At 46.4% G+C, this 26899-nt stretch overlaps 1 protein-coding gene across 11 annotated transcripts in view; it reads right to left on the bottom strand.

The window, feature by feature from the left end:
• Nucleotides 1–26899, bottom strand: part of DNM3 (dynamin 3) — a 209387-nt gene that overhangs the window by 156531 nt on the left and 25957 nt on the right. For 5 of the 11 annotated variants that reach the window (XM_075937046.1, XM_075937052.1, XM_075937050.1 and 2 more), the window contains exons 5-14: nucleotides 26460–26558; nucleotides 25467–25627; nucleotides 21118–21260; nucleotides 19658–19793; nucleotides 18558–18625; nucleotides 13144–13282; nucleotides 9219–9305; nucleotides 6498–6568; nucleotides 5272–5320; nucleotides 3476–3511 (exon numbers count right to left, since the gene is read on the bottom strand). In XM_075937046.1, the coding sequence (XP_075793161.1) occupies nucleotides 3476–3511; nucleotides 5272–5320; nucleotides 6498–6568; nucleotides 9219–9305; nucleotides 13144–13282; nucleotides 18558–18625; nucleotides 19658–19793; nucleotides 21118–21260; nucleotides 25467–25627; nucleotides 26460–26558 (989 nt within the window). The remainder of the gene's footprint in view (nucleotides 1–3475; nucleotides 3512–5271; nucleotides 5321–6497; nucleotides 6569–9218; nucleotides 9306–13143; nucleotides 13283–18557; nucleotides 18626–19657; nucleotides 19794–21117; nucleotides 21261–25466; nucleotides 25628–26459; nucleotides 26559–26899) is intronic. The other 6 variants (XM_075937047.1, XM_075937053.1, XM_075937057.1 and 3 more) reach the window with 2 other exon arrangements.

Raw genomic sequence — 26899 nt, 5'->3', positions numbered from 1 at the left:
AGAGGGTGCAAATCTGACGGTTAGGCACTAACAAGACAGAGGCATAAAAAGGCGTGAGTTGCAGCATTATCAATCATTTAAAACAAGTAACCACACAACAGTTCCATTAATGCACTGTTAGAAATTACAACACAACTAACACTGCTGCTTCATTTCCCGATACTTGTGGCACAAAATTGTTACAACTGCAGAATCGAACTAGGGTCAGAATTATCACAATGGCTTTGATTCTTAAACCAAAGGTGAAAAATTGCACTAATGCAAGGGGACAGTAGGGAATAATATCTTGGAGGAAATCAGATCAGCTTCCAAGGATGCAAAATTGTCTAAAACCAGGTTGGACAGCAAGTTTGGATCCAAATGTAGGTCCTTCTCCAATGGGAATGGTTATTCCATATGGAGCAATCCTGGATTTTGCCACTGAAAGTACAGGTTGAACCTCTCTAATCCAGCACCCTCGGGACCTGACCATAAGAGGTCAATAGGGTCTAGCAGCATTACCAACACTTCCACTTCCACATTGAGGGGGAAATTAGAGCTAAAGAACAGCACAGAACAGAGAGCCAGGACTAGAATCATAGATCCAGAAGAGATCTCAGGAGGTCATCAAGTCCAGCCCCCTGCCCAAGGCAGGACCAATCCCAACTAAATCAACCCAGCCAGAGCTTTGTCAAGCCGAGACTTAAACACCTCTAGGGTGGAGACTCCACCACCTCCCTAGGGAACCCATCCCAGTGCTTCACCACCCTCCTAGGGAAATAGTTTTTCCTAATAGTCAACCTAGACCTCCCCCACTGTAACTTGAGCCCATTGCTCCTTGTTCTGCCATCTGCCCCCACTGAGAACAGCCTCTCTCCATCCTCTTTGGAACCTCCCTTCAGGAAGTTGCAGGCTGCTCTCAAATCCCCCCTCACTCTTCTCTTCTGCAGACTAAACAAACCCAAATCCCTCAGCCTCTCCTCATAGGTCATGTGCTCCAGCCCCCTAATCATTTGGTGGCTTCCGCTGGACCCTCTCCAATGCGTCCGCATCCTTTCTATTGTGGGGGGCCCAGAACTGGACACAATACTCCAGATGTGGCCTCACCAGAGCCGAATGAAGGGGAATAATCATTTCTCTGGATCTGCTGGCAATGCTCCTCCTAATGCAACCTAATATGCCATTAGCTTTCTTGGCTACAAGGGCACACTGTTGACTCATATTCAGCTTCTCATCCACTGTAACCCCCAGGTCCTTTTCTGCAGAACTGCTACTTAGCCAGTCGGTCCCCAGCCTGTAACAATGTTTGGGATTCTTCCGTCCCAAGTGCAGGACTCTTCACTTGTCCTTGTTGAATCTCAGCAGATTTCTTTTGGCCCAATCCTCTAATCTGTCCAGATCACTCTGGACCCTGACCCTGCCCTCCAGCGTATCTACCTCTCCCTCTAGCTTGGTGTCATCCGCAAACTTGCTAAGGGTGCAACCCATCCCCTCCTCCAGGTCATTAATAAAGATGTTGAACAAAACCGGTCCTAGAACAGATCCGTGGGGCACTCCACTAGAAACCGACCGCCATCCTGACATCGAGCCGTTGATGACTATCCATTGGGCCTGACAGTCTAGCCAGCTTTCTATCCGTCTTACAGTCCATTTATCCAAGCCATACTTTCTTAACTTGCCAGCAAGAATATTGTGGGAGACCGTATCAAAAGCTTTGCTAAAGTCAAGGTAGATCACGTCCACCGACTTTCTCATATCCAGAGAGCCAGTTACCTCATCATAGAAGCTAATCAGATTGGTCAGGCAGGACTTGCCCTTCGTGAATCCATGTTGACTATTCCTTATCACTTTCCCCTCTTCCAAGTGCTGCAAAATAGATTCCTTGAGGATCCCCTCCATGATTTTTCCAGGGGCTGAGGTAAGGCTAACTGGTGGCTATTAAAAAACTTTATAGGACTGCGGGAAATTTGGTCACAGTCCACCCATGATAAGTGGACATCCAGCTATCTCAAGTCCTGCCAGACCACGGATATTGCCGGACCAGAGAGTGACATGTATCTGAAACGGTGTTTTAAATGCTATACTTGGTCTATCACCTGCAAATCCTCCAATCTGTGTTCTTAAATGAGTGACTGTGGATGCACTTAGCCCTTTTGAGCTGTAAGCTCTATCAGAAGTGGGAATTTCATATTAAAAAGACATGGTTTAAACAATTGTGGTGACAGGGACAAATCTCCCCCCACAAAATATAGAGTTAAGAATCGGTCAGTCTTCATGTCCCAGTCTTGCTAGGAGCCCCATGTAAAACAAAGCGCCATGCTGGTGATTTAGAGCAGACTAGAAGACAGGCTCACCTGTGGCTTAGAAAGAAACCTTGTTGAGTCAGGTCCAAAGCTCAGGTGGCAGCAGCAGCAGAAATAAAAAAAGAAAGATTAAGAGTGAGAAGATAAATTAGTGGAGGGAAAAATGTGCAAAACTATTCTTAACAGAACTAGCTATTTCACAAAAATTCAAGGCCGCCATATTTCTGATATGGGAAATCATTCTCTGTGCTCTTCCTCTTAAAAGCATATTAAATTCAAGAGGAAACTAGTGTGGGTTAGTTTAACCATTTTTCCAACGGCCATTAGTCGGTTTTGGTCCAGTTGTCGTACCCAAAGCTGATCAAGTTTATTTTTACTCAGTGTATAATGTTTAGTAAAGTAATTCAACAGTATAATGACAAGTGGAATTAAATGTATCCATTTTCATTAAGGAACATGCCATATGGCACCAAACAGCACAGTCAATGTTTACTGCTTGTCACTGAACCAGAAAGGTGGTTTGTTATAGAATTAACTCCTAAATGTTTAGAAGATAACTTGTAATTAGTTATACAAAATATATTCACCTAATACTGATGGAGTTGTAAAAGCAAAATCTATCCTGCGATGCACTGACCATCCTGCTGCTATGAAAAGAATAGTCAGAAAGCTCTAAGAATTGACAATTTGTATCCGTTTTTCTTGGCACTGTGTTTGCTGGAAAGGACTTTGAATTGTGACAGCAGGTACCTATCAACTTGAGCACATCCATTTCAACAATATTGATATTTCCCATACTCTAACCCACCTACCTTTCAAGAGACACAACCTCCATGTATTGTAAATGACAAATAAGAGCAATCCAATTTTTCCAATGATATAGTTTAGAAAGACACTGATCATTAGTACGTTTAGTGCATTTTAACAGAATTTAAGGTAGTCAATGTCAAAACACAGATTTTGATGCGAGATTAACACTACTTGAGGTCGTACTAGTTCAGGCTTGTAAATCACAACAGGTTAGTGGCAATGAAGGGATGAACTCCAATTCCATTCCACTGAGAATGTGTCAGAGGTGAACGTTTCACGGTGAACAAAATGTTGCAGCAAGCACTAGCGAAACTACGTTAGAGACAAACGTTGCCTTTTGAGACGCTAAATAAAATGCAACAATAAAGCTTATAAAACTTAACTCGTACAATGTGCCGTGAAGGCGGTAGATTGGCTCCCTGAAATAGCAAAGAATTGTAAAAATGAAGTTTTATTTCACAAACATTTTCTCTTTCCAGATGTCACTTGTCAAGCTCTTCTCACGCCCAAAGAATTAAGATAAATACAAAATAAAAGTCTGTTTTAGTTGATCTCTGAAGAAAAGCTCAGCCTTGCTGAAGTCTTTTTACCACGTTACCAATTACGAGCTTTTTCCTTTCAAAGACAAAGGGGTTTTCCTGATTTATGTTATTTTAAACAGACAAAATTCAGACATGGTTACTCCAATTGGCATATTTCTGGGGCATGACGGAATTGGGTGGTTTTGCCTCTCTAAAGGAACCCCAAAGCAGAAACGACTGTACATGTTTGATGTATTCCTGCAGAGCTATAGGAGATGGAAGTCTCTTTCTTTGGAGCCGATTCAGCCATTAGACCTTTCAGCCTTGTTTCGGTTTCTAATCCCATCAAACCTGCAAGTCCTGAACACAGAGAATATGGTCAAGCTGCAGACATATCACTTCTTCCAAACTTTCCAGAAGCGAATGGACCAGTTAGGTGAAGATTTCAGACGGGAGCAGTGATTTGTGATGCTTTTGATTTTACTTTTACCATCCAAAACAGAAATTATCAAAAAGGAACAGAGACACGTGAGCCTCAATCCTCCATGCCCCCCTAAATCGGGAACACCTGTGGTTCAGACCATGGCAGAAAGACGAGGAACCAGCTCTGTGTGCCGCCACTTCCCCTCAGCTGTAGGAAATGGCAGGATAGCAACACACTTCCTTGGAGTCTTTTCCCCCACCACTCCCATACCAATGGGCCATGTGAGCCCCTGGGAACGTGGCTCCAAGTAGGCACCTCCCTCTCAACCCCCTCACAACTAGACCCCACAGCATCATCCCCGACCTGGCAAATTCTTTAATCCAGCATATCCTGGCTTGCCAGATTAAAGAGGTTCATGTGTACCTTGACTGTTTTGCTTAAAAGAGTACATGGAACCTTGGAACTAGACAAGAATATAATTGAAGGCCGATTATATCAATTGTCCTGAGGGTTTTAACTTAAGAAGAAAACAAACAGATCCTGTACAGCGCACTAAACTCCCTTCACTTGCAATGCAATCAGTTGGCGTGGAGGGTAACAGTACCGATTCGCAGCGCTCGGAGTTTCGCAAGCCTGTACGACACATCGTAAAAAGAAACCACCAACTAATTTAGTTACTGCCATCTCAGCACGAGGGCTATTAGTCTGAGAACAGCAATCAGCTTTGTTTCCTCAAGGCAAGACAATGGCAAGCAATCAACACGTGTCTGAAGTCAAATGATCACTTTCAGCAGAGGTAAAAACAAATCTGCTTTGGCGAACAGACCCGTCCCTTCGCTGTGTTATCAAGCTGTGCACATGTGTGAACCAGCCCACGACTATAAAACTGAGAGCAGGTATAAAACAAGGACTCACCCCGGTATTGGTCTCGAACCTCATTCACAAGTTTGAACTTAATGAAAACTAAATATTTAGGGACAATACAGGAAGAAATGTTGGGCATTTAAGGGCACAAAGGAGGAAGCACTGAAGAGCAATCTAATTAGTGGTAAAATTATTAAAAGTTATCACTGATAACTATCAGCTGATCCTGAAAACATGGGTAAAAAAATGCATTTTATAATATGTATCTAGCAAAAAGGGTAATTATACATTTACAGCAAATAAAATATTCAACCCATAAAATCAACATATGAAGTACAAGGTGTTGTCCAGTCTCTTATCAGATGCCTACCTGATTTCCCACTGTGCTTTTGCTGACTTGGCTGCTTCGCTGTTGGGCACTAAGAAAAGCAAAGACAAAAGTTACGCTGAAGGACTGTCAATGTTCGACAAGTCCCTGAGCAAATACGGCATCCAAGCGTATGAGCCCAGAATCGGAGGCTAGTTTAGTACCAAAGAAACACAGTTCAGCCTCAAATTCACAAGCCGACTAAGTGCACGTGAACTTCTGTTATCAGAAAACAGATCGGCACAAAGAGATTCTTATTGATTGCCTCCTCGGGAAAGTCCGTTGCACTTCCTAGAGAAGGTAAGGAGCCACCCAGGCAAGCAGCCGCAAGGGTTGGGACTGTGTAGACCTTGGCGGTTGATGGTGACATCCCTGTGCAGGAACCTGGGGGAGTGGATGGGCCGGAGGCCCCCTGCCAGCCATGGGGAAGTGACAGTTTGGGCAGTGGACTGGAAGACTGCCAGAGATGGTTCAGTTAGTGCTGTGGTCACCAGCCAGTCGATCGGGATCTACCGGTTGATCTCAGAGCCTCTGACAGGTGATCCTGACTGGTTTGGCCAGGAAGTTATCAAGTGCTGGCACTTCAGTGGCCCTCCACCCACTGCCATGCTGCTCCTGCCCCAGACCTGAGTCCCCCTGCATCCAAACACCTTCCCAGAGCTTGCACTCTGAAACTCCTGCTGGACCCCAATCCCCCACCCTGGGCTAAGCCTGGAGCCCCTCCCGCACTCCTTGGCCCAAGACCAGAGCCTGCACCCCCAAACCACTACCCATCCTGGTGAAAGTGAGAGAGGATGGGGGCAAAAGGGGATGGAGTGAGCAGGGGGAGGCCTTGGAGAAGGGGCAGGGCCTCAGAGAAGAGGCGGGAAGAAGTGGGGCCAGGGTGTTTGGGTTGGAGGTAGATCTTACATTGCACTGAAATTGAAAAAGTGACCTTGTGGTTAAAAGGGCTGGAGACCCCTGAGGTAGTGGGACTCTGATACAGCAGAACTCTAGCAAGGGCCATGTCTCAAAGAGGAAATGGATGAGCGGCAGAAGGTGCCAACAGGGGGTCAGACTAGGCCTCAGATGAGCCACAAGGAGGCGCCAGCATTACGCTCTATTTGGAAGTCTCGAGGCCGGCCGTCGGCATCTCCACGGCTCTAAACGATTCGGGCTGGTTTTCCCATACGTCAGTAAGAAGGGGCAATTAACAACGGCGCGCTATAGTAAAGTCTCGGTGTACATACTTTGCAAAGCCAATGAAGTCTTCATGGTTGGTATTGATGTAAGACACCTGGATATCAATCAGCAGCAGCACCTGTCAGGAGGAAAAAAAGGAAAATGAAAAAGCACAATTGAGTTGGCTGCATTATTGAAAATGGTCTTTGATGGTCATTCAGCCACACTATCTTCTGAATCCCAAATCGGATTCTTTGCCTCTCTAGGAAACTAGGCTACAGTGGCGCTATCAGTCAACCACCGCTCTTAGCTTCTTACAGTTGCCTCATTATCCACCTCTGGAAAGTTTTTGTGAAGACCCACTATCTAGCCAAAGGGGAGTTAAAGGGGCCCAGAGATCCTAGCACTATATTTTGCAGGTTAGGCAATATTTGGACTCTTAGTGCTACTATTTCTACACCAGGCTCGTCAGGAACCCATGGGACGAGTTAGGCACTGTAGAAACATGGAACAAGGCTTTGCCCAGTAAGCTTTCAGTTGGGGTGTTGGACGGGATAAAACAGGTGGATGAAACAGACAATGGGGCGGGCAGGTAAAGTGAACCATTTAGCAAAACTGCTCCCTTTGATCTGTCGATCTCTTGGCCGCGCAGATGGGTAGCTGGATTGAAACACCATAATTTAATTAACTTGGAAGTATGTTAATACACACAAAGAAAAGAGCCCCCCTCCTGAAGCCTTCGAAAAGTGTGCACCAGGGCCATGACCCAGCTTTCCTCCTGCCATTGGAAAAAGTTCAGAAAAGTGCAATAAAAATGATTAGGGGCTTGGAACAGGTCTCATATGATGAGAGATTAACAAGACTGGGATTGTTCAGCTTGGAAAAGAAGAGACTAAGGGGGAGGATACGATAGAGGTCTATAAAATCATGAGTGGTGTGGAAAAAGTGAATAAGGAAAAGTTATTTACATATTCCCACAATACAAGACCTAGGGGTCACCAAATGAAATTAATAGGCAGCAGGTTTAAAACAAACAACAGGAAGTATTTATTCACTCGGCACATAGTCAACCTGTGGAACTCTTTGCCAGAGGATGTGGTGAAGGCTAGGACTTTAACAGGGTTCAACAAAGAGCTAGATAGATTCCTGGAGCCAGGGGCAGATGACTGTTTTGCGGGGCCCCGGGCAGCGTAACTCTGCGGGGCCCCCCCTTTGCCACGGCGCATGTGCGGGGCTTTTTTAAGCGCGGGGCCCGGGGTGGCCGTCCCGTTCGCCCTGCCCTATACCCGCCCATGCCTGGAGGTTAGGTCCATCAATGGCTATCAGCCAGGATGGGTAGGAATGGTGTCCCTAGCCTCAGTTTCTCTGGAGGCGGCTGACAGGGGAGGGATCACATGAGGATTACCTGTTCTGTTCCCTCCCTCTGGGGCATCTGGCATTGGCCACTGTCGGCTGACAGGACTCTGGGCTGGATGGATCTTTGGTCTGACCCAGTCTGGCCGTTCTTATGTTCGTGTCAGACCCACGCTCCCCAGCAGGAAGTAGGCGCGAGTCACCATGTGCTCTGGCGAATGCAGAGACTGCTACAATAAGGCCATTGCTCAACCATGCAAGGAAAGAGGAAGATTTTTTTGCATGGCTCCCCTCCCTTATCAAAAGCCTCATGAGCTGAGGGCATGGGCCTGCCACAGGTGTAGAACTGCAGTGCAGACATCCCCAAAGTGTGATCCCCAATATCATTATCTCATAGACACTAACCTCCCTCTGTTCTAAAATCTGATTTGTCAATTTTATATGTGTGCACTTTTTTTTTATTGTACCCCTTTGGTATATATGGTTATGCCAATTTTCTTCCACAATTTGATCTGAGGAAGTGGGTCTGGCTCACAAAAGCTCATCACCTAATAAACCATCCTGTTAGTCTTTAAAGTGCTGCATAGTCCTGTCTTTTGTTTCAGCTAGACCAGACTAACAAGGCTGCATCTCTGTTACTATCCCCAAAGCATGTAAGCGGTATTGCCGGGCCCTGGTGGGGAAGCACACTTTGATGCACAGGTCCTAACAATTAAAAATTAAAAAAAAAAAAAAAGAATAAAATCTAAAGAGTTTTAATGTGATAAAATAATGTAAAGTGACCTTCCTACTACAACACAAGGGGTATGTCTACACTACCACCCTAGTTCGAACTAGGGTGGTTAATGTAGTCAATCGAAGTTGCAAATGAAGCCCAGGATTTAAATATCCCGGGTTTCATTTGCATCTTGCCGAGCGCCGCCATTTTTAAATCCCCGGTAGTTCGGACTCCGTGCCCGCGGCTACATGTGGCACGGAGTAGGTAGTTCGAATTGGGTGGAACGAGGAGTAACGGTAGTTCGAATTAGGCTAATTTGAACTACCTACTCCGTGCCGCCTGTAGCCGTGGGCACGGAGTCCGAACTACCGGGGCTTTAAAAATGGCGGCGCCCGGCAAGATGCAAATGAAGCCCGGGATATTTAAATCCCGGGCTTCATTTGCAACTTCCATTGTCTACATTAACCACCCTAGTTCGAACTAGGGTGGTAGTGTAGACGTACCCAAGTTTCTTTGAACCTCACAGTAACCACTGTGGTTACTGCTGAGGACACGCCTTCATGGAGGTCTGCCTTATTGTGCCTTGGCATTGCACCAATCCGCCCTCCTACCCCTTGATCAATTCTCAAGCTGTGGGCTGGGACCAGAGTGGGTCACAACATCCCTGTTTTCATGGGGTCTCCATTCCCAACCCTCCAGATTTCACGGCTATTCCCACCTGTTCCTTGGTCTTTTCCTCCCGGTCTCGAATGTGGCCCGTAACAATCCTTTCCGTTTCCTCACACAGCCTCGGGTAGGTCGCCAGCTGCAAGGCGAAGCGGGGAGGAATTGAAACGTGCTAAGCAATGTTAAAATGGTACAAATGAAGACTCGACACTAGCCCCCAGCGAGAAGTCTGTTTTGTTACCACTAGTATCACGTTACCAAGCCCCTCGGATACCAGTACGGACAGTTTTGGACAATATGCACAGAGCCAAACGCTGGGAACTTGTGTGCAGATTCGCCTCACGGAATCTTTGGTCAAGAAAGTGGTGGCCATTTTGAGTGCATGCTCCTTTGCAGAAGCGAATGTTCAGCAGGAGCGCGTACACCAATCTGCAGCCTAAAACCATTGATTCCTGATCCCTTCATCCAAATCTATGTCGAGGTGCCCCAAAACTCTAAGAAAGGAGCACAAAGAGGGTGGCTCTATACAAGTATTTCAAGAGCAACATACTGCTAAGACAAAACCTTCCTTTCTCTGTGAGTATCGGCTGTATGGCTGCTTTCCGCTCTTGGAAGATGGATTAGCCATCAGGGTATCTCTAAGCCTCTGAAATGGAGGAATTTCTCTGGCATGCACCAAACTGCTTTAGAACTAGTAGGCCATATATTACCTCAACCATGTATTGACCAACAGACAAGGTCTCAATGAGCCTTCATTCAGATATCAATTAATATTCACCTAGAGATTGCTTATCGCCTGACTGTAGCAATTCAGATATCTGCTATCTGGGTTTCTATGCTATAGAAGCAGCAACTCCAGGCCATTTTCAAATCTAATTTGTTCAGCCCACCTCCCTTGGAAAGCTGCGAGGTTCACAGAGACACGCCGATAGATTTAAGCGACGCTCCTATTGCCTTGATCAGCAATTTGGGGAGTGGACGTAGGATTCCATTAGCCCTCAGGCCCGGGCTCTCAATGTCTTTTATTGCTAATGTTATAAGCACACGTAGTGCAGTGTCAGAGATTAGGCAGATAGTGGGGAACAGACTGAAACACCAACAATGCCAGCAGTGTTGTATTAGACTTCAGTGCCAGGAAGGGGATGACTCAACTGGGTGGGGAGAGATGAATCAATCCCTTGAAGGATATTTTACCAATAGGGTGTGCAAGACCATTGGTGTGGAGGGCAGTGTGAGCCATCGCCATCTAACAGCCTGACTACTCTGGGCTAATCCAGAGCATATAAGAGGTAACCAATATTTATCATTCAAGCTTTTATAGTGAGAGCGCAGCCATGATGGGGCAGCCGTGCCATGGCAGAGCTGGACAAAAGGAACTGCAGGAGGAAGAGACACTCGTTAAGATGCCCTGACAGTCTCTCTTCGTCCAAGCGGCATGGCAATTCCGTACATACATTGTTGGTGGCATTTCCAACCCTTCTCTCAACTCCACAGGGACAGCCACTCGCCTACCAAATCCATGAGAACCGCATGCACATTCACGGGAGCAACCGTCGTGATCTGCCAGCAGGTGAGTGAAACAAGATCTCGCCCTTCATTGACATAGAATTCAAACAGCCGACTAAAAAGAAGGCAAGTTATTTGCATGCAAGTCCTACATATGAATATATACGTCGATGCTCCCATTAAGCTATGTGCGTGGGTGCTTGTTCTAAAGAAAGCGAACGCACCAGCTACCTCGTTCATGCACACCTCCCCCCGCCAAAGTGCTCTTTTCAGCAGGTAGGAAACGGAGGCTTAGTTCTCCTTTTAACCCTGTGGCTGAATAATCTCTCGGCTCGTGGTTTATACGTGCTGCAGTACATTATTGCCAAATTCAGATTACTCGAAGGCTCCACCGTGTGGCAACTGCTGCGTGTTTGGAGGTGGTACTCACACTGCAAATCATAGCTTCAAGTAAGTTAGCCAGTGTTCCTGGTTTATTTGAATGAATCTTTTCCCCAGAGAGAATTCCTCTGAGCTTTGAGAGGACTGAAAGCCTGAACAATTGAAGGAAGACTGCGCTTTTCAACGTCAGTCCAAGACATTTTCATCCCCACCCCTTTATGAAAATACTTCTTCCAACTCCTTGTAAGCTGAAGGGGTGGGATCTTCTGACATGCTTACACAATTTAGGAGCATGTCCCAAGAACTTCCAATGGGATTTGCACTTTTTAGTCACATGATGTTTGAAAATGCCACCCAGGATATTTGCAGAGCATGTTGCTCCCAAGATATTTGGAAACGAGGCCACCGTTCCATCACCAAGAAGCTGACCCAACAAAAGCTGTTGCAAGAGACAACAAGGGCTTGTTGGTGAAGGCCCTGAAGAGCTCGGTGTCATTCAAATGCGTGCGTCTTTTGCAAAGAAATTGGTCCAATATAGACATTGCTTCACTGACATTATCTCCCTCACCAGGGGAAGGACAGCCACGAGGGTGTGGTTCAGAGAGGTTCTGTGGTTCCAAGTATTCAGCAGCTGCGCCAGCTCTTGGCATTTAGTGGATCAGAAACGCACCGTTCTACAACGCTGAAGAAACTAAACAAGTTTGGGTGACCAGGGTAAGAGACGCACCCCTGATAATGCAGGTCCACATTGTCCCCAGCTGTGTCTAGGACCTGAATTCAATGAGCACACTGAACTTTGGACATTGGTTTGGTTTGAGTAGTACCACAGAAGAATGACTCTGGGAACTCCAGCAAATTCCATTCCCATTCTTTACTGATAAGGATGAAGGTGATCACAACCAGGGCTATCAACTGAGGTGCGTTAACACCTGCGATGAACGCAGGGCAGGATTAATGCATTATTATTTTGTTTAAACACGTTCATCGCATGCGTTAATGCTGCGCTGCCCCTTTGAAGCACCACACCGGCACTTCAATAGGGCAGTGGAACGCAGAGCCAGGAATCAGCTGAGCGCTCCAGCTGATCCCAGACTCCTAATGTGCTGCCCCTTTGAGGCGCCCCTCCAGCGTTTCAAAAAGGGCAGCGCAATGTGGAGCCTGGGTCAGCCAGGGACTGATTAATTACTGGCTCATACTAAGTACCCGTTAGCCATAGGTGCGGATATGGCTACCGTCAAACATTCCAAGATAAAGCGTGAACAACTGACATAGCACCGAATAGCCTATGATAGGAATAACATTTGTCAGAAGGGGGCCTTGATTTCCCTAGACTAGATGGGTGCACTGCTCTGATCCACTACAGAAATTCCTAACTTCCCAAGATTAAGAAGGGAGGACTGGTGACTGGCAGGACACAGACATACTTGCTGTAACTATAAATGCACTTTGGCCCCATGTGAGGCCTAAGCCATTTTCAGACACAGTTAATGGTGGTCACTGGAGATGCATTTTTGACCACAGGTTGTTTTCAAGTGACAGGAGACTAAGCCACTTTGGAAAAATCAGACATTGCCGGCACACGATGACATATCAGTTGGTAGACTTACAAATGAATGAGACTCTGATAGTATAGCTGATGTGGTTAGGTCCTATGCTGGTGTCACTAGGGTAGATGTGTGGACAGAGTTGGCAACAGTTTGTTGCAAGGACTGATTCCTGAGTTAGTGTTTCTGTTGTGGGGTGTATGGTTGCTGGTGAACAGGTGTTTCATGTCATCAGTCAAAGAGAGCACCTGACTGATCCTATCTTTAGAAAAAAAGAAACCACACTGGTGGTTCTGCAGAATCTCAAAACAAACAGTTCTGAGCATCAGAACCCAAGAGCCGGTTAACAGTACATTTTATTTGTAAACTGCGCAAACCGGATCAGAAAACGACTAAGACAAATGTAGAATCACGTAATCTCATACCATGGCACGTTCTTCTGAGCAGAGCCACATAGCAAAGCATCTCATCTAGAATAAAAATAATGACCATAACACTAGACTGACGAGTGTACTTCAACTACGAACGAACCCACTTGGAAGTTACCTTTTTAGTGCATTTCTTGACTGTGTTGATTAACTCTTGCATCACCAGATCCACGCTTTTTAAGCAAGGCCCTTTCAGCTTCACGATCTGTTTTTTAACGATCGCCTCAAAGGCCATGTCTGGAGTAAACAAACCTGTTCTGTGGACATACAATAAAACAGGTAAGATGCTAAAGAAAGACTTTAGGGGAAAAAAAATACAACTTTTTCCATTGACTGTAAAGCAAGAGTTGCAAACATTATGATGACAAACAAAATGATTCTGCAAGTTGCAAGATGAGGGACTAGCTTTAAAAAAAGTCTAAAATACAGCGTGTGTGTATTAGTAACAGGGTATGTCTACACTACAGTGTTATTTCGAAATATCTAATTTCAAAATATCGCGTCTACACACAAAATGCATTTCGAAATAGCGTTTTACTATTTCGAAATAGCGCATCCACACTGATTGGACTCGGAATCATTTAAGGCCAGCCGGAACTGGTTCCGGCAGGGCATCAGGTCAAAAGTTACCTTGTGGCCAGGGCAGCAAGCAGAGCACCCTGGGAAGGGCTGGAGGCCCCCTATTTCGAAATATGTATCTACACAGCACTTATTTCTAAATAGCAATTTTGAAATTGGCTCTATTCCTCGTGGAATGAGGTTTACCAATTTCAAAATAAGCCCTCCACTATTTCGAATTTAATTTCAAAATAGCAGTTGCCTTGTGTAGACGCTAGGAAAGTTATTTCTAAATAACTTTGCTGTGTAGACATACCCAGACATGAGGCACTTGTCTGACAAGCATTGCTCAGCTATAACAACAGCTCATGGCATATGGTCTGTAGTTTAGTTCGTAAAAGCAAGGAAGTCTTAGGAATACTTGACCCCCAATACAAAATGGACTCTGTTATTAAACCGTTCCTGAGAAAAGGAAGGAGACCACTGGGTTCTGGCAGGTGACTTATGGGGTATGTAGATTACGAAAAGGATGAACTAGAGATTCCAATGAATAGTTTAGCATGGAGAGTGCGCGCACAGTCACTAGCGTGTAGAGGTCAGCCACACATGCAGCTGAATTATGGGTAATTCTTGGCCAGCATTTCCCTCAGACAGCATCTTCATTTCCAGGGACTGATGGCCCAATTATAATCATAGTCAAATGAAAACGACAGGCAGGGCCTAGTTTAGGACCCACTCTGTCGTTACACAGAAGATTTCGCAGAAGAGTAAGGCGATTTATGTTTTAAATTGCGGAGTACACGTGAAAAAAATTCCATTTAACCTGTGACGGTAGATCTTGGAGATGACTGCCAGGATACTGTAAAGCTACTCCTGTCGTATGGACACGTGCCTTCAACAGAGAGAGTCTAAGCCATGTGAAAACAGTGAGAACCGGCGTGACCACTCGCTCACACAAGACCGACCGTTCGGATAAAGATGGAGAGACCCCCACAATCCAAATGCCTTTCAACTCCAGCCACATCGTAATTCTCTCCCCCTCCATTCAAACCCCTCTCTGAAGACTCTGAAGCAGCAGTGGTGCTTGCGGACCTATCTAGGTTGACAATTCGCACTATTTCTCCCCCAAAAGAGCCACTATTTCTCCCCCAAAACCTTCCTGTCGAGATCCCTGCTTAAGAGATATCAACTAGAAGTCACACGGCCTTTAAGGATCCAGGTGTAACGAAAAGTGAAGATTGCAGGGCTGCTCTCTAGCTGACAAGCTGAGAACAATGCTCTATAAATGAAAGCACAAGCTCAAGGCAACAGCCGCAAGTGTCCACAAGGAGATGTTTTCTTAGCTGTGCTGGGGTAAATGCTTTGGATCAACGGGAGAGTGATGTTAGAGCCCAAAATATTGGGACATACAGCAGCTCTCAGCAGGTCTGCATGCAGGTTCTAATTCACTGAAACAACCTCAGAGCAGAGCTTGTTTGCCCCTAGATTTGACTATAAAAGCTACAAATAATATGGAAGACCAACAGAAGGGATTAGTGCTACCTAAGCCATGGCCAAAAGCTCGTTAGCACCTTATCTAGCATTTCCCTAACTTCTGCAAAGTGACATACATCTCAGTCACCTGCGATCCCTGCCATGTGCTCTGAAGCTCAGTATCTACATGGTTCCTGCTTCTCTCAAGTACACGCAGTCCTTCACACTGCCCCCCCACCCCCGGGAAACACCCCATGTTTTGAGAAACACGGACCTAACCTAAATAACCTTACCTCCCCTGGTCCGTGATATGGTTCAGACAAAAGTCCAGGTAAGTAAATAAGATTGGGATGGAACTCAAATTTAGTCAAGATCAGGGAAAGGATGGGATCACATTCTCCTTATTTTAAAGGACTTTAGCCATCAGATCTTCTCTCACCCATTCTCCTTGATGTTACAGAGCGTAGCAAAGTGGATTTTAAGTACAGTGACGTCAAGAATTTTTTTCAAGTTTGTAGACAGTGACACCAAATCACACAAGCATGAAATTTAATTTCAAGGAGAGTATTTGTTCTCAATGGGCAACGGTGCTTTTCAGAAACCGTTTCACTGTAGAATCTGCAAATATGGATAATCCTTGGTTGGACAATTAGATTTATCATCATTCTTTTCTCAAGTCTCTCTCTGGAATCCAATGTGCTAATACTAATCTGGAAACAGACAGATCGTCCCAATATAAGATAAACCGCCCATCCCCAACCAAGTATCTTGCTTCCTCCGAACAAAGTTACAGATAGTTCCACCAAGTGAACGCCCACTGAATCCCTCAGCAAATCGGCCATTTAGAGACCGTGAACAATGTAAGACACTGAAGGAGTGGAAGATGCATGAATGAAAAATCTTTCCTACTTCAAGCCCAGGTTTTCCTGCGAGCTGTATGACTTTCCAGAAATAATCGCTTACCAGTTTGAAAGGACTGCAGGTCAGAATTTCATAATGTACCACACTGACATCCAGGGTGTTTAGGAATCTCAGACCTGGACGATGCATTTGACTTGGCTACTGTGAATCTAGATGTGGAAGAACTGAAAGGCAGACGAGATGCTACAGAGCAGGGGCACTAGATCCAAATGGGAATGCTGATATGCCCACAAAGGTGCTACCAATTTCCTTTGATCTTTCACGGTATTCTCACTCTCAGTACCACTGCTGAAGCATAAAGGGGTAAAAGGTACACAGGAGAATATGGTCCCAAGACAGAAGAAAGTTATCCAAGTATTTTGGATCACTGTTTCCCACAGAACAAAAACTGAAGGCACACTGAATTCTCCTTCAAGACAAAGGGAGTTCTTTGCAGGATCCCTGGAGTTTGGAATATCCATATGGCCAAAATCTTGGGGGGGAAAACCCCCCTCATGCTGGGGCTGATAAATTCTGAAGGAGGCTGCCTGCCAAGCCCCGAGAGCTAGACGTGCAATTGACATGGAACGCACCGCTTCCTCAGCTTAGACAGTTTCTTGACAAAAACAGGCACCTCCCCCCCCACTCATGCACATGATACATAGCTGTGGCCGCATCTGTCAAAATCGGCACAGATTTGTTACTGATATAAGGAAACAACCTCTCCCAAACCAGCCACATGGCTCAGGAGTCGAGGAAATTTGCAAACCTCAGTCTCCATGGATTTCAAAAGCCCATCTACTACTGACAACGCAAACAGGCATCCCAGCTTGCAGCTGAAGCATCTATCAAAGTCCTGACTATCATGAGAGTCCTGCATGGTTTGGGGCCTTGCCATCAGTGCTCAATCAACTGTCCTCTTCCAGTGCTCCACAGGTCTCATTGTGAGCCTAAATGAAGAGCCCTCTCTTAGACTCAAAGACCTTTAATACCATTTACTTTTGATTCGTTTTTTTTTTTTTAAAGGAATGGAATTCTATTCATCTCCTTGGAGAACCCTTTATAGACATCCCCAGTCATGAACAGTGCCCCAGTCATGACACGTGCCCTTGCGGTGTGTCAAAACACCCCAGAAAGCAGATGAGGCAATGCACAAGTGTAGACCAGTGTCTCTCAACCAGTGTCACGAGTATTCGAGAGAAGTCTTGGGGGGTGGGAGGAGAGATACATCAACACAACTGAAATTTGGAGAAAACTGAATTTTTGTTTAAAGTTTTACAGCACTTTATTATTTTTGTACTTTTTACACCCACAAATTTAATTGCCTGCCCGGTTACGATGAAGTTGTTTAAACAAATGTGTTACAGCAGTAGAAAAAAAATTGCGTGTCTGAAAACTGTAGGTACTGGGGATACTTTTTTTTTTTAAATAAAGGGGTACTTTATAAGAAAAGGTTGAGAAATACTAGTGTAGATTACAAATTTGAGATTGCAAGAAGATCATTTGCATTGTAAAAATGAGCAGTGGGGAAGAAGCCAGCCTGGTTTCTGCACCCAGCAGGGGAAAGGAACTTCAGCTGGAGGTACATTTCAAAAGGTTACTGGGCTATCGAGATCTGCCTGCTAACACAAAGAAAGGATGCACTTTGAACTCTAGTTGGGTCCTCACTAAGAACTATCGAGGAAGGAGAACTAGAGTTAGAAAAAGAATGCAGAGAAAAGATTCGTTTGCTGAATTTCTGAGGTTCATATTTTCACTTTTGTTTGTGATCATGCCAATGCTTATTCCTTCTACTTGAGATCGCATAGCCATCTCCTCTTACCAATAAGCTGCTTTTACTTTCACTCTAATCTAAACCAGCTCAGTGCTGGGATTGAAGGGGAAGGTTTGTCACCCAGGGTAGCTGGCAGGCTGTTGGGTACGGTCTTTTTAAAGGAGAGGCAACCTGGACGCGATTTTGGGAGTGTTCCAATGGGAGGTTCTGGACACCACAGGGAAAGCTGTGTGCGAAAAATTCTGAACTACAAAGGCAGTTGGTGTTACCCTGCAAAGAGTAACCAGGCTGGTGAAAGCCCGCGTAGATTACAAATTTCACCAGCACACGCATGGTGAAAGAGGCTGTGTGGTGAGCCCATTGCGGGTACCCACAGAGGAACCCATCATTACAGGGCACATGGTGACAACCCTTAGTGGTCTGAGTTGAACCCCGAAATGTCAGTTTCATACAGCGTTTGCATGTGATGTAGAATGTATATGGTAGGGAACTAAAGCCAGGCAACGTTGTTCCTTCCCTCCACCAATCCCATCAGCTATGGTACAGCATTAAAAATTGTGTCTCATATGTGGGTGCTCCAACAGCAGTGATCAGCACAAACAAAAGCATTGGCTGGACTTGCTCTGCACACGATCTCTCCGTAAGTCCCAAATAAATTTGGTGCACACTTTCACGGCCACGTTAAAAATGAAGGCATGATGAGAATGGTATCGCTTAAAAAACCGTCAGCGGCCAGGTGGATGAGACGGTGAGGAGCGTTTTTATGCACCAGCAAGACCGTGCTTTCTGGAGGCGTGTCTGACCATAGAGATACAGGAAACGCTTGCCTGATGCCATGTATGTTTTTGATTGCATAGCTGATTTCTCGCCGCAGTTCTTTTTCATTGAATTCCATCTGGAAGAATCAGAGGATACAAACCACATTATGCATCAAAACGCAGCGGACGTCCACTCACTGGCTGGCCAAAAGTCAGATGGCCCTGGGGCAGGAGGGATAAGGGGTAGCCTGACTCAGGGGTCATCTGAGCAAACAGGTGTCCCATTTATTTATTTGTGATACACTCACAGGCCAACCAGGAGGGGACAACTGACCTGGGACCCAGCAATTCAAAAGGGCCCAGGGCTTGTAGATGCTGCTATTTCAGCAGCCTAGGCACTGGAGTCCAAGCTCTGGATGGCACGGGGGCGGAGGGAGGCGGCACGATGCAATCTGGGCAGAGCTAAAGGCTGGCTGCTTTGCCCAAGGCCCCCCCCTTCTAGGCTTATGGAGCCTGGCCCCCACTTCTTGCCCATGGGCCCAGCGAATCCATCAGCTCGCCGGCACACGCATGGCTTATCTGTAGCACTGGCAGAAAAAGGAGCGAGCTTCTCAAGCAAAACATTTTCCACCCCACAAACAACAGTCTGAGGTTGAACACTTGCATATTTTGCATCCTAAACAGAATTAGCCAAAAAAGCCCAAAACTCACAGCTATTTTCCACAGCTCTAATGAAGAAGTCAGTCCTAGAAGAAATATAGCTCCAAAGATATTTTTGTTACTAAATCGGATTCATTCATTACAAATTTGAAAGAATATTGGAAATGGAATTCAGATATTCGGTAGCAAAGGGGAAATGTTGTTGCTAAAGCAACAGAAGTGAACGCGAGAGCCATTTTTACATCACAGAGGATAACGACTGAATTTTGAATATCGAACACTGCAACAAATCTCATATTGGGACGTAGTGCTTGCAACTAGAAATCAAAATAAACGTCTGTCCTGTGCATTGGTGATACTGCTGCCCTTTTGTGCAGTTCACTCCTTCGGATTAAGGGTTTCCTGTTCGAACATCTTCAAAGGAAACGCCGCAAGACTTTGCTACTACCCAAATGAACGTACAAATAGCAACACACAACTCAAATCAAAGAGGCAAGAGGGACACGAACCTTGACTAGTTCAAAAGGAAAGCGCTCATGGAAAATGCGATTGATTTTGGCACCACCAGACAGTTCTAATGTGTCCACTTGATCCCCCGAGCCTTCGATTCTTTTTTCAAAATCCACTGAGAACTGCTGAACCATCCTTAAAGTTCAAAACAGAAACTCAACAATGTGCAAACGAAATTTTTCATTTCCTTTTTATTTCAGTTCATTTATTCCCAATGAATGCTATTTCTGCGGTTAACAGCAACATACTAAGGATGTCAAGGACTAGTCGACTATCGGATAAGCAAAAGCTTATTGGATAGTGGAGTCGACTAGTCGCTTCCCCCTACCCTCGCTGCCTCTATCAGATAGAAGCAGCAAAGGGGGGAGAAAAGGGGGTAGTTCAAAGGGGCAACCCCGCACAGCTGGGCTCAGGTGTGTGGTGCTGCCCCTTTGAAATGCCAAGGTGGCATTTCAAAGGGGCACTGTGGAGCCCGGGGTCAGCTGGGGACTCCCCAGCTGATCTCCGGCTTAGTGGCATTTCCGCAGAACTGGGGTCAGCTGGGGAGTTCCCAACTGATCCCAGGTTCTGGGAAAATGCCACACAGAACCCGGGGTCAGCTGGGGACTTCCCAGCTGTCCCCAGCTCCACACAGCATTTCAAATTCGCAGCACAGCATGGACTCAAAACTGGCACGTCGTATGCAGGCTGGGGCCAGCAGGGCTGCACCCGGAGTTCCACACTCCTCCTTTGAAATGTACAAGAGCGACGCTTGTACATTTCAAAGGAGGAATGAGGAAGTGCCTATCGACTAGTCAATGGAAATTCCATCGACTACTCGACTAGTCAGTTAACCCCAATTTAACATCCTTAGTACATACGCAATCCTCTCCCTTCTCAAAGGACACTGGTGAGTATAGGGTTTCCGAGGCTCTTCAGAAATGTATACTGCTTATTCTCTGAAAAACACCTCTGCCTTTTTCAATTGGATTTTATGTCAGGCCTGATAGAAACGTCCAGACGGGCTGGCACTCGTGCTGAGCATGGTGTCCCGGGAGGGGAGCCGGAGGGTAAGAAATGCAGGGTGTGGCTCCGGGAACCTTTTCTCACTTTTTAATCAAAAATACACATTTTCTTAAGATAGTTGCCTCCATGCCACAAGATCAAGTGGGGAAAGGTTCCCTGGACCCCACCCTGCATTCCAGGGGGCTCCACTATAGCACAATGTGCACAAACCACAGCCCAGCACAAAGATTTCCATCCAGCCCAGCACAATCTCACATGAAGTCTGGAAACATCTTTTTAAAATGGCAAGTGGCTAGAAAAGTTCTGCTTTCAGCCACGGTAACCGCTCTGGAGCCTGCGGAGCACACAAGGGTCTTAGATCTGCCTTTCCCAGGGACACGTCAGAATCCTATCCATTATGCACAACCCAGCGCGAGAGGCTTTTCCATACACAGAAGAGGGAGCAGAGACTCACTGCAGCAAGGCTTTCGTCTTTCTGGTGGGATCTTCGGGTTGATAGTTTCTATACGCCTCTACTTCATGCTCCAGAGACAGCAGCTGGCTCTGCAGTTTGCTCCTGAAGGCTGGCAGCGTATCTCGGATGTGATTGGTGAGTTGCTACAAAAGAAAAGGAAGCAGTTAGACACGGAGAAGGCAACAACACAGCCCACTGCCTTTGATTGCCACACACAAAAGAATATGCCCGGTGCAAGGCTTTCCAGGGAATTCCCTTTGATCTGTGCTGGGACAGGTTACCCACCAGCAAGACAAGAGCCTCCTTCCTTGTGCACATTCTATAGCCAAGGCTTGTTAATTTCCTGACATCTCTCCTCCTCTGACACACAAAGCTGAGCACAAAAATTAGTCTTGGTAAAAAGTACTTGCTCAGCTGCTCCACCAAAAGCCAGGCGTGGTTACCTGGCACTGACCCAGCTCCACATTAAGGAATAACCCTTTCAAAAAGCCACCTAAGCAATCAACCCAGGCTGCCCCTCTCCTCCTTTTGCAGGATTTTGCTCCTGCGGCTGCTTGCTCTCCAGGCACACATTGCTCTTCCAACCCCTCTTTTGACCCAGGCCCTCTGCAACTTGCTCCGCTTCTCCTTTTAAAGGCTCTGAGAGTCCCGGGGCGTGACTGAACTCCTGGCCAGTTGTGAGGGGAGACTAGCCTACCAGCTTTAAAAACAACGAGTAGTCCTGTGGCACCTTAGGGTATGTCTAGACTATATCTCTCTTTCGAAAGAGGAGTACGGGATCTTTCAAAAAAGGCTTTTCTTTTCGAAAGAACCACGTCTAGACCACGGTTTCACTTTTGAAATCGCATTTTTTGAAAGAAAATGAAGCACAGGAAATTCAAATCCCGGCTTCATTTGCAATTTTGATATGTCTAATTTACATCCCTCTTTCGAAAGAGGGATGTAGTATAGATGTACCCTTAGAGACTAGCAAAAATGTATAGAAGCATGAGCTTGTGTAGGTAAAGCCCACTTCCTCAGATGAGTTGGAGTGGAAACAACAGAATCCAAGAGATCTAGAACAGCAAAAGTACCACCTGTCAATTGTAGGACCTGGGTTAATGAGGCTACTTAAGTGGGCTGGATGTGTCTCATTCATAGCTCTTGAGGTGAAAATGCAGGTGTTAAAGGCAAGGGAAATTGGCTTTGTAATGAACCAACCAGTTAATGCCTTTAGTCAAGCCCAGGGTAGCAGTGTCACACTTGTAGCTGAATTCCAGTTCTGCAGAGTTTCTCTGTAACTGGGTGGCGAAATTCCTTTGTAAAAGAATGGCTACTTGTAAATCCATGATTGAGTGCTCAGGCAGGTTAAAATGTTCCCCTCCAGGTTTGTATGTGTGACCTTTCCTGATGTCAGATGTGTGTCCATTTCTCCTCTGTCGCAGAGATGGCCCGGTTTTTGTCAACGTCCATGGCTGAGGGGCATGGCTGGCACTTGATGGCACAGATCACATTAGAGAAGCGCAGCTGTCGGAGCCCGATGGTGTGGCTAGTGTGGGTCCATCCTGGGATGGTGTCACCTGGCTAGATGTGTGGACATCTCACAGCTTTAGTGACTTTACCCGCCCCTTTCCTCCCCCCCGAAAAGAGAAAACTGCTCTGCTGCTCCCTCCTCTTATGGGGCAACAACGTCTGGATCACTCTATTCCTTTCCTTTCTGCGCTCTCAAGCTTCCCCGGCCACACTCAGCCCATCTCTATGCACCCAAGGCCAGCGCTGCGCCTGTTTGGCCAACTGGACTAGAATCAGATGCGCCAAGACACCCATGGATCCTTCTGAACAGTCAGGGGGCTCCAATCCGTCCATAGCTTGAGGGAGTTCTTTCTAGCCAGCCACAGCTGGGGTTCAGGTGCCGCTCAGCTGGCTGGCAGAGCACCCACAGCAGGCAGCATGTGTTTCTATTGGCGGCGCACATCTGCACTTGTCTCTGTGTGCACACACAATGTGTTCCACACACGGATAGAAAAATTAGAGGGAACACTGTTCCCAGCCCTACCGGAAGGTTCTGGAAACATAAATTGCTCCTAGGACCACGTGGTAAATCCTGGCTGTTCTGCTATCTTCACTTTCATCACTAACCCTGAAAGCACTGGATAGCGGAAAGCAGGAAGCAAAGGGGGGAAACAAATCCACAAACAAAACTCTGACCTCATGAAGGTCTGACCTTGCTCATTCATATGTATGGTGCTAAGACTCGTACTATCAATGTCTAATTAGACTGTAAGCTCATTGGGCCACGGACCACTCCTGCTTTGTACAGCTCCGGGCACATTTTGGATGCTCTGTAAGAATGATTATAAACAATATTTTAATGCATGTTGGGGACAGTGTGAAATAAGTCACTAGAAACTATGAAACAATAAATACAAAGCCACACTCATAAAGCAAAATGTGCTGGTTTTGGGGCACAAAGAGGGATACAAATCCCCAAAGGAAAAAGTGGTTGCTGTCTATAATGCTTAGTTGATATCAGGCAAAGGTCAAGAATTAAACCAGTTGATTTTCATCTTTATGCTAACGAACCTCGCACCATACTCGAAACATCAACAAATCTAACTCTCTGGAAAGGAGTAAGTTTGGTGTTACACCATTCCTGTAGTGCAGTCACTCATCTGATTTTGTACACAAGCATCCTAGTTTTATAAACACCCAGCAAAAAAAGTTCCTAGCAAGAGAAGTTACTGGTGCATTTCCAAGTGATGGTGAAAGGGGGAAGAGGAGTTCTTTTCACGTTTAATGGACAAAGATGTAACAGCTCACACAAAATAACCACCGCTCACTGTTTAAAAAAAAAAGGGGTTTTAAATCTATGTTGCAAATGAATCCTCTATTTTCTTCTCCTGCTAAACAAACCACAGCATTCAATGAGAATCACACTTAGGAGTTTTGTTTGAGCACCACCTTGTGGATCCAGAGACATTTAAATTTCAAGCCGATAAGCACAGGCACCAACCAGCATAACAACAAGATGCTTCATATAACCGGTATTTCTACAGAGGGCTACAGCATCACCCCTCCCATTCAAATAAAGCCACATAGAAGTCCAAGGGGGCAGAGCAGACTGTGGTTTTGTAAAGCAGCCACCTCAAGCGAATCTGAGTTACCGATAAGGAAAATGAAATCACGTGAAAGCGATAAGAGACTTCCCGACAGTAATCAGAAATTTCCCTATTTTACCCTAAACCCCCATCTACTCAAAAAGCGACTGACACGAGGATATTCCAACCAAAAGCAAAACCGGTTCTGTACCACGGCTAAACTGACTCTACAGGTTGCTCTGATCCCAACAGAGCAAGCCTCAAGCTGGCTATTGGACGGCAGGCCTGCCAAGTCAACGTGGTGAGAAATGAAGTCAGCCAGCCCGCTAGTCTTGTTCCAGATTCTAAGGCCCTTATTCTTCTCCCCATCAAGAGCCAAGAGCCTTGTGACACTGACCCAGGGAAAACATCACCACGAGGAGCAAGCAGAGGCGGGAAGACCACTGACAAGAGGATCAGCTCATTAAGCTGGAACTCCGGCACGACTTTCAACGAGATCCTTCAGAAAACCAGCTTATCCATTTCCAGCATGGTCCGAGACTGAAACGGGCACGGAAATCCATTTCTTCCTGCCTGCATATCTGTGACAGTAGAGCAGTGTTTTCAGAAGCTACCATAGAACTCCCCAAAGGGAGCCATCCAGGGATACGCTGTACACGAGCCACCTACCGCATCACTGGCTCCTTCACCAGTCTTTCCTTGATACAGGCGGCCCCAGACTCGCGACGTGATTGGGTCCTGGGGAAGCGTCGCAAGTCAGGGGCGTCGTAAGTTGAACCCTCATTTATGATCGGCGCCATGCGCTGTCATCAGTGCGGGCTGAGGATGCAAGTCGAGGGGTTTTGGTCCCTTCCGCACTTACAAAAATGGTTGTAAGTGCAGGGGGTCGCAACTTGGGCGATCAGAAGTTGGGGGTTTCGTGTAACGGTCTCAAGGTTCGTCCCAGCCCTCTGCCTGGTGTACAGCTCATAACGAACAAGCCAATGTGGGAAACCTGAGCTCGTAGGACACGAGGGCGCCAAAGGAGACCTACCGGTGCCTATCAGCCTCATATGAACATTCAGCACCACACGACAAACTTCACTGCCTTCAGGGGTGTTACGCCAGCAGCACCCAGGGGAGAGGGAGAGGGAGGAGGCGCCCTGCTTTGCATGGGATATACCGGGGGAAATACAGTGGTAAAACCAGGAAAGAGTGACTCAGATGCAGAGCAACACTGACTAGAGTACAGCATTTTCATTGGTGCCCTCCACCCCACACATTTGCTTGTACCTGATTTAGAACTTTCTGCAGATACAGGGTTCCCATTCGGTCTGCCATGTGCCGGTAAGCAGGGTGGGAAAGGAAGAATTTCCTTTCGGCCAGCATAGCAGCCTTAATATCCTTCTTCCCATCAATGTCTTTCTGGCTTCTGTTCACAACGCCAACATACCCTGAAACAAGATCCAAACAGCGCTGTAAGTCAATGGAAGGAACAATCAGTTTCACACCTACAGAATGCGAAGCGACTGTCTAGGAAGGAGTACGGCAGAAAGGGATCTAGGGGTTATTGTGGACCACAAGTTGAATACGAGTCAGCAGTGTGATGCTGTTGCAAAAAAAAAGCAAATATGATTCTAGGATGCATTAACAGGTGTGTTGTGAGCAAGACACGAAAAGTCATTCTTCTGCTCTACTCTGCGCTGGTTAGGCCTCAGTTGGAGTGTTGTGTCCAGTTCTGGGCACCGCATTTCAAGAAAGATGTGGAGAAATTGGAGAGGGTCCAGAGAAGAGCAACAAGAATGATTAAAGGTCTAGAGAACATGACCTGTGAGGGAAGGCTGAAAGAATTGGGCTTGTTTAGTTTGGAAAAGAGAAGATTGAGGGGGGACATGAGAGCCATTTTCAGGTATCTAAAAGGGTGTCACAAGGAGGAGGGAGAAAACTTGTTCTCCTTGGCCTCTGAGGATAGAACAAGAAGCAATGGGCTTAAACTGCAGCAAGGGAGGTTTAGGTTGGACATTAGGGAAAAACTTCCTGCCTGTCAGGGGGGTGAAACACTGGAATAAATTGCCCAGGGAGGTTGTGGAATCTCCATCTTTAAGAGTAGGTTAGATAAATGTCTAGATGGTCTAGACAGTACTTGGTCCTGCCATGAGGGCAGGGGACTGGACTCGATGACCTCTCGAGGTCTCTTGCAGTTCTAGTATTCTAGGATTCATTCTATGAATCACTCGGCGCCACTTTGCCAAGCAGCAACAGGCCCACGCCATCGAATGGTTTTACCTCTCCGAAGGGGCAGCAGCTTGTTCTCCAGAATCTCTCTCGCATCCGTCCCTTCGTCCATCAAGTCCAGTTTGGTGATGACACCAATGGTCCGGAGGCCTGCAGCCCCGCCCCCAGAAAAAGAGAGAGATTACTTAGGCAGAGGTGAGCCAGCCAGTTACGGCCTCCTGCCTAGGGCGGAGCTGACTTGCTGGGAAGAACCAAGAATTTCCCCGCCATTCCCACGGAGCTGCGCTGGGGTGGAATGCAAGAGGGTGGCGCCTTGAACTGCAGTCACTTTCGGTTTTACTTAGTTTCTTTCATTTTTAAAAGACCACCTGTCCCTTCCCAACCCAGGGGCAGCGTGGGAGTAGGAGCTAGATCCGTGCCCATCCACCTTCCGTATGCACGGAGAAAGCAGCTGATAAATGAGACGTGGAGGTCAGTTTGGGCCTAGCTAC

This window comes from Pelodiscus sinensis, chromosome 9 (assembly GCF_049634645.1).
Source record: "Pelodiscus sinensis isolate JC-2024 chromosome 9, ASM4963464v1, whole genome shotgun sequence".
In the NCBI taxonomy this organism is placed as follows: Eukaryota; Metazoa; Chordata; order Testudines; family Trionychidae; genus Pelodiscus; species Pelodiscus sinensis.
This window is presented reverse-complemented; position numbering and strand designations above follow the sequence as displayed.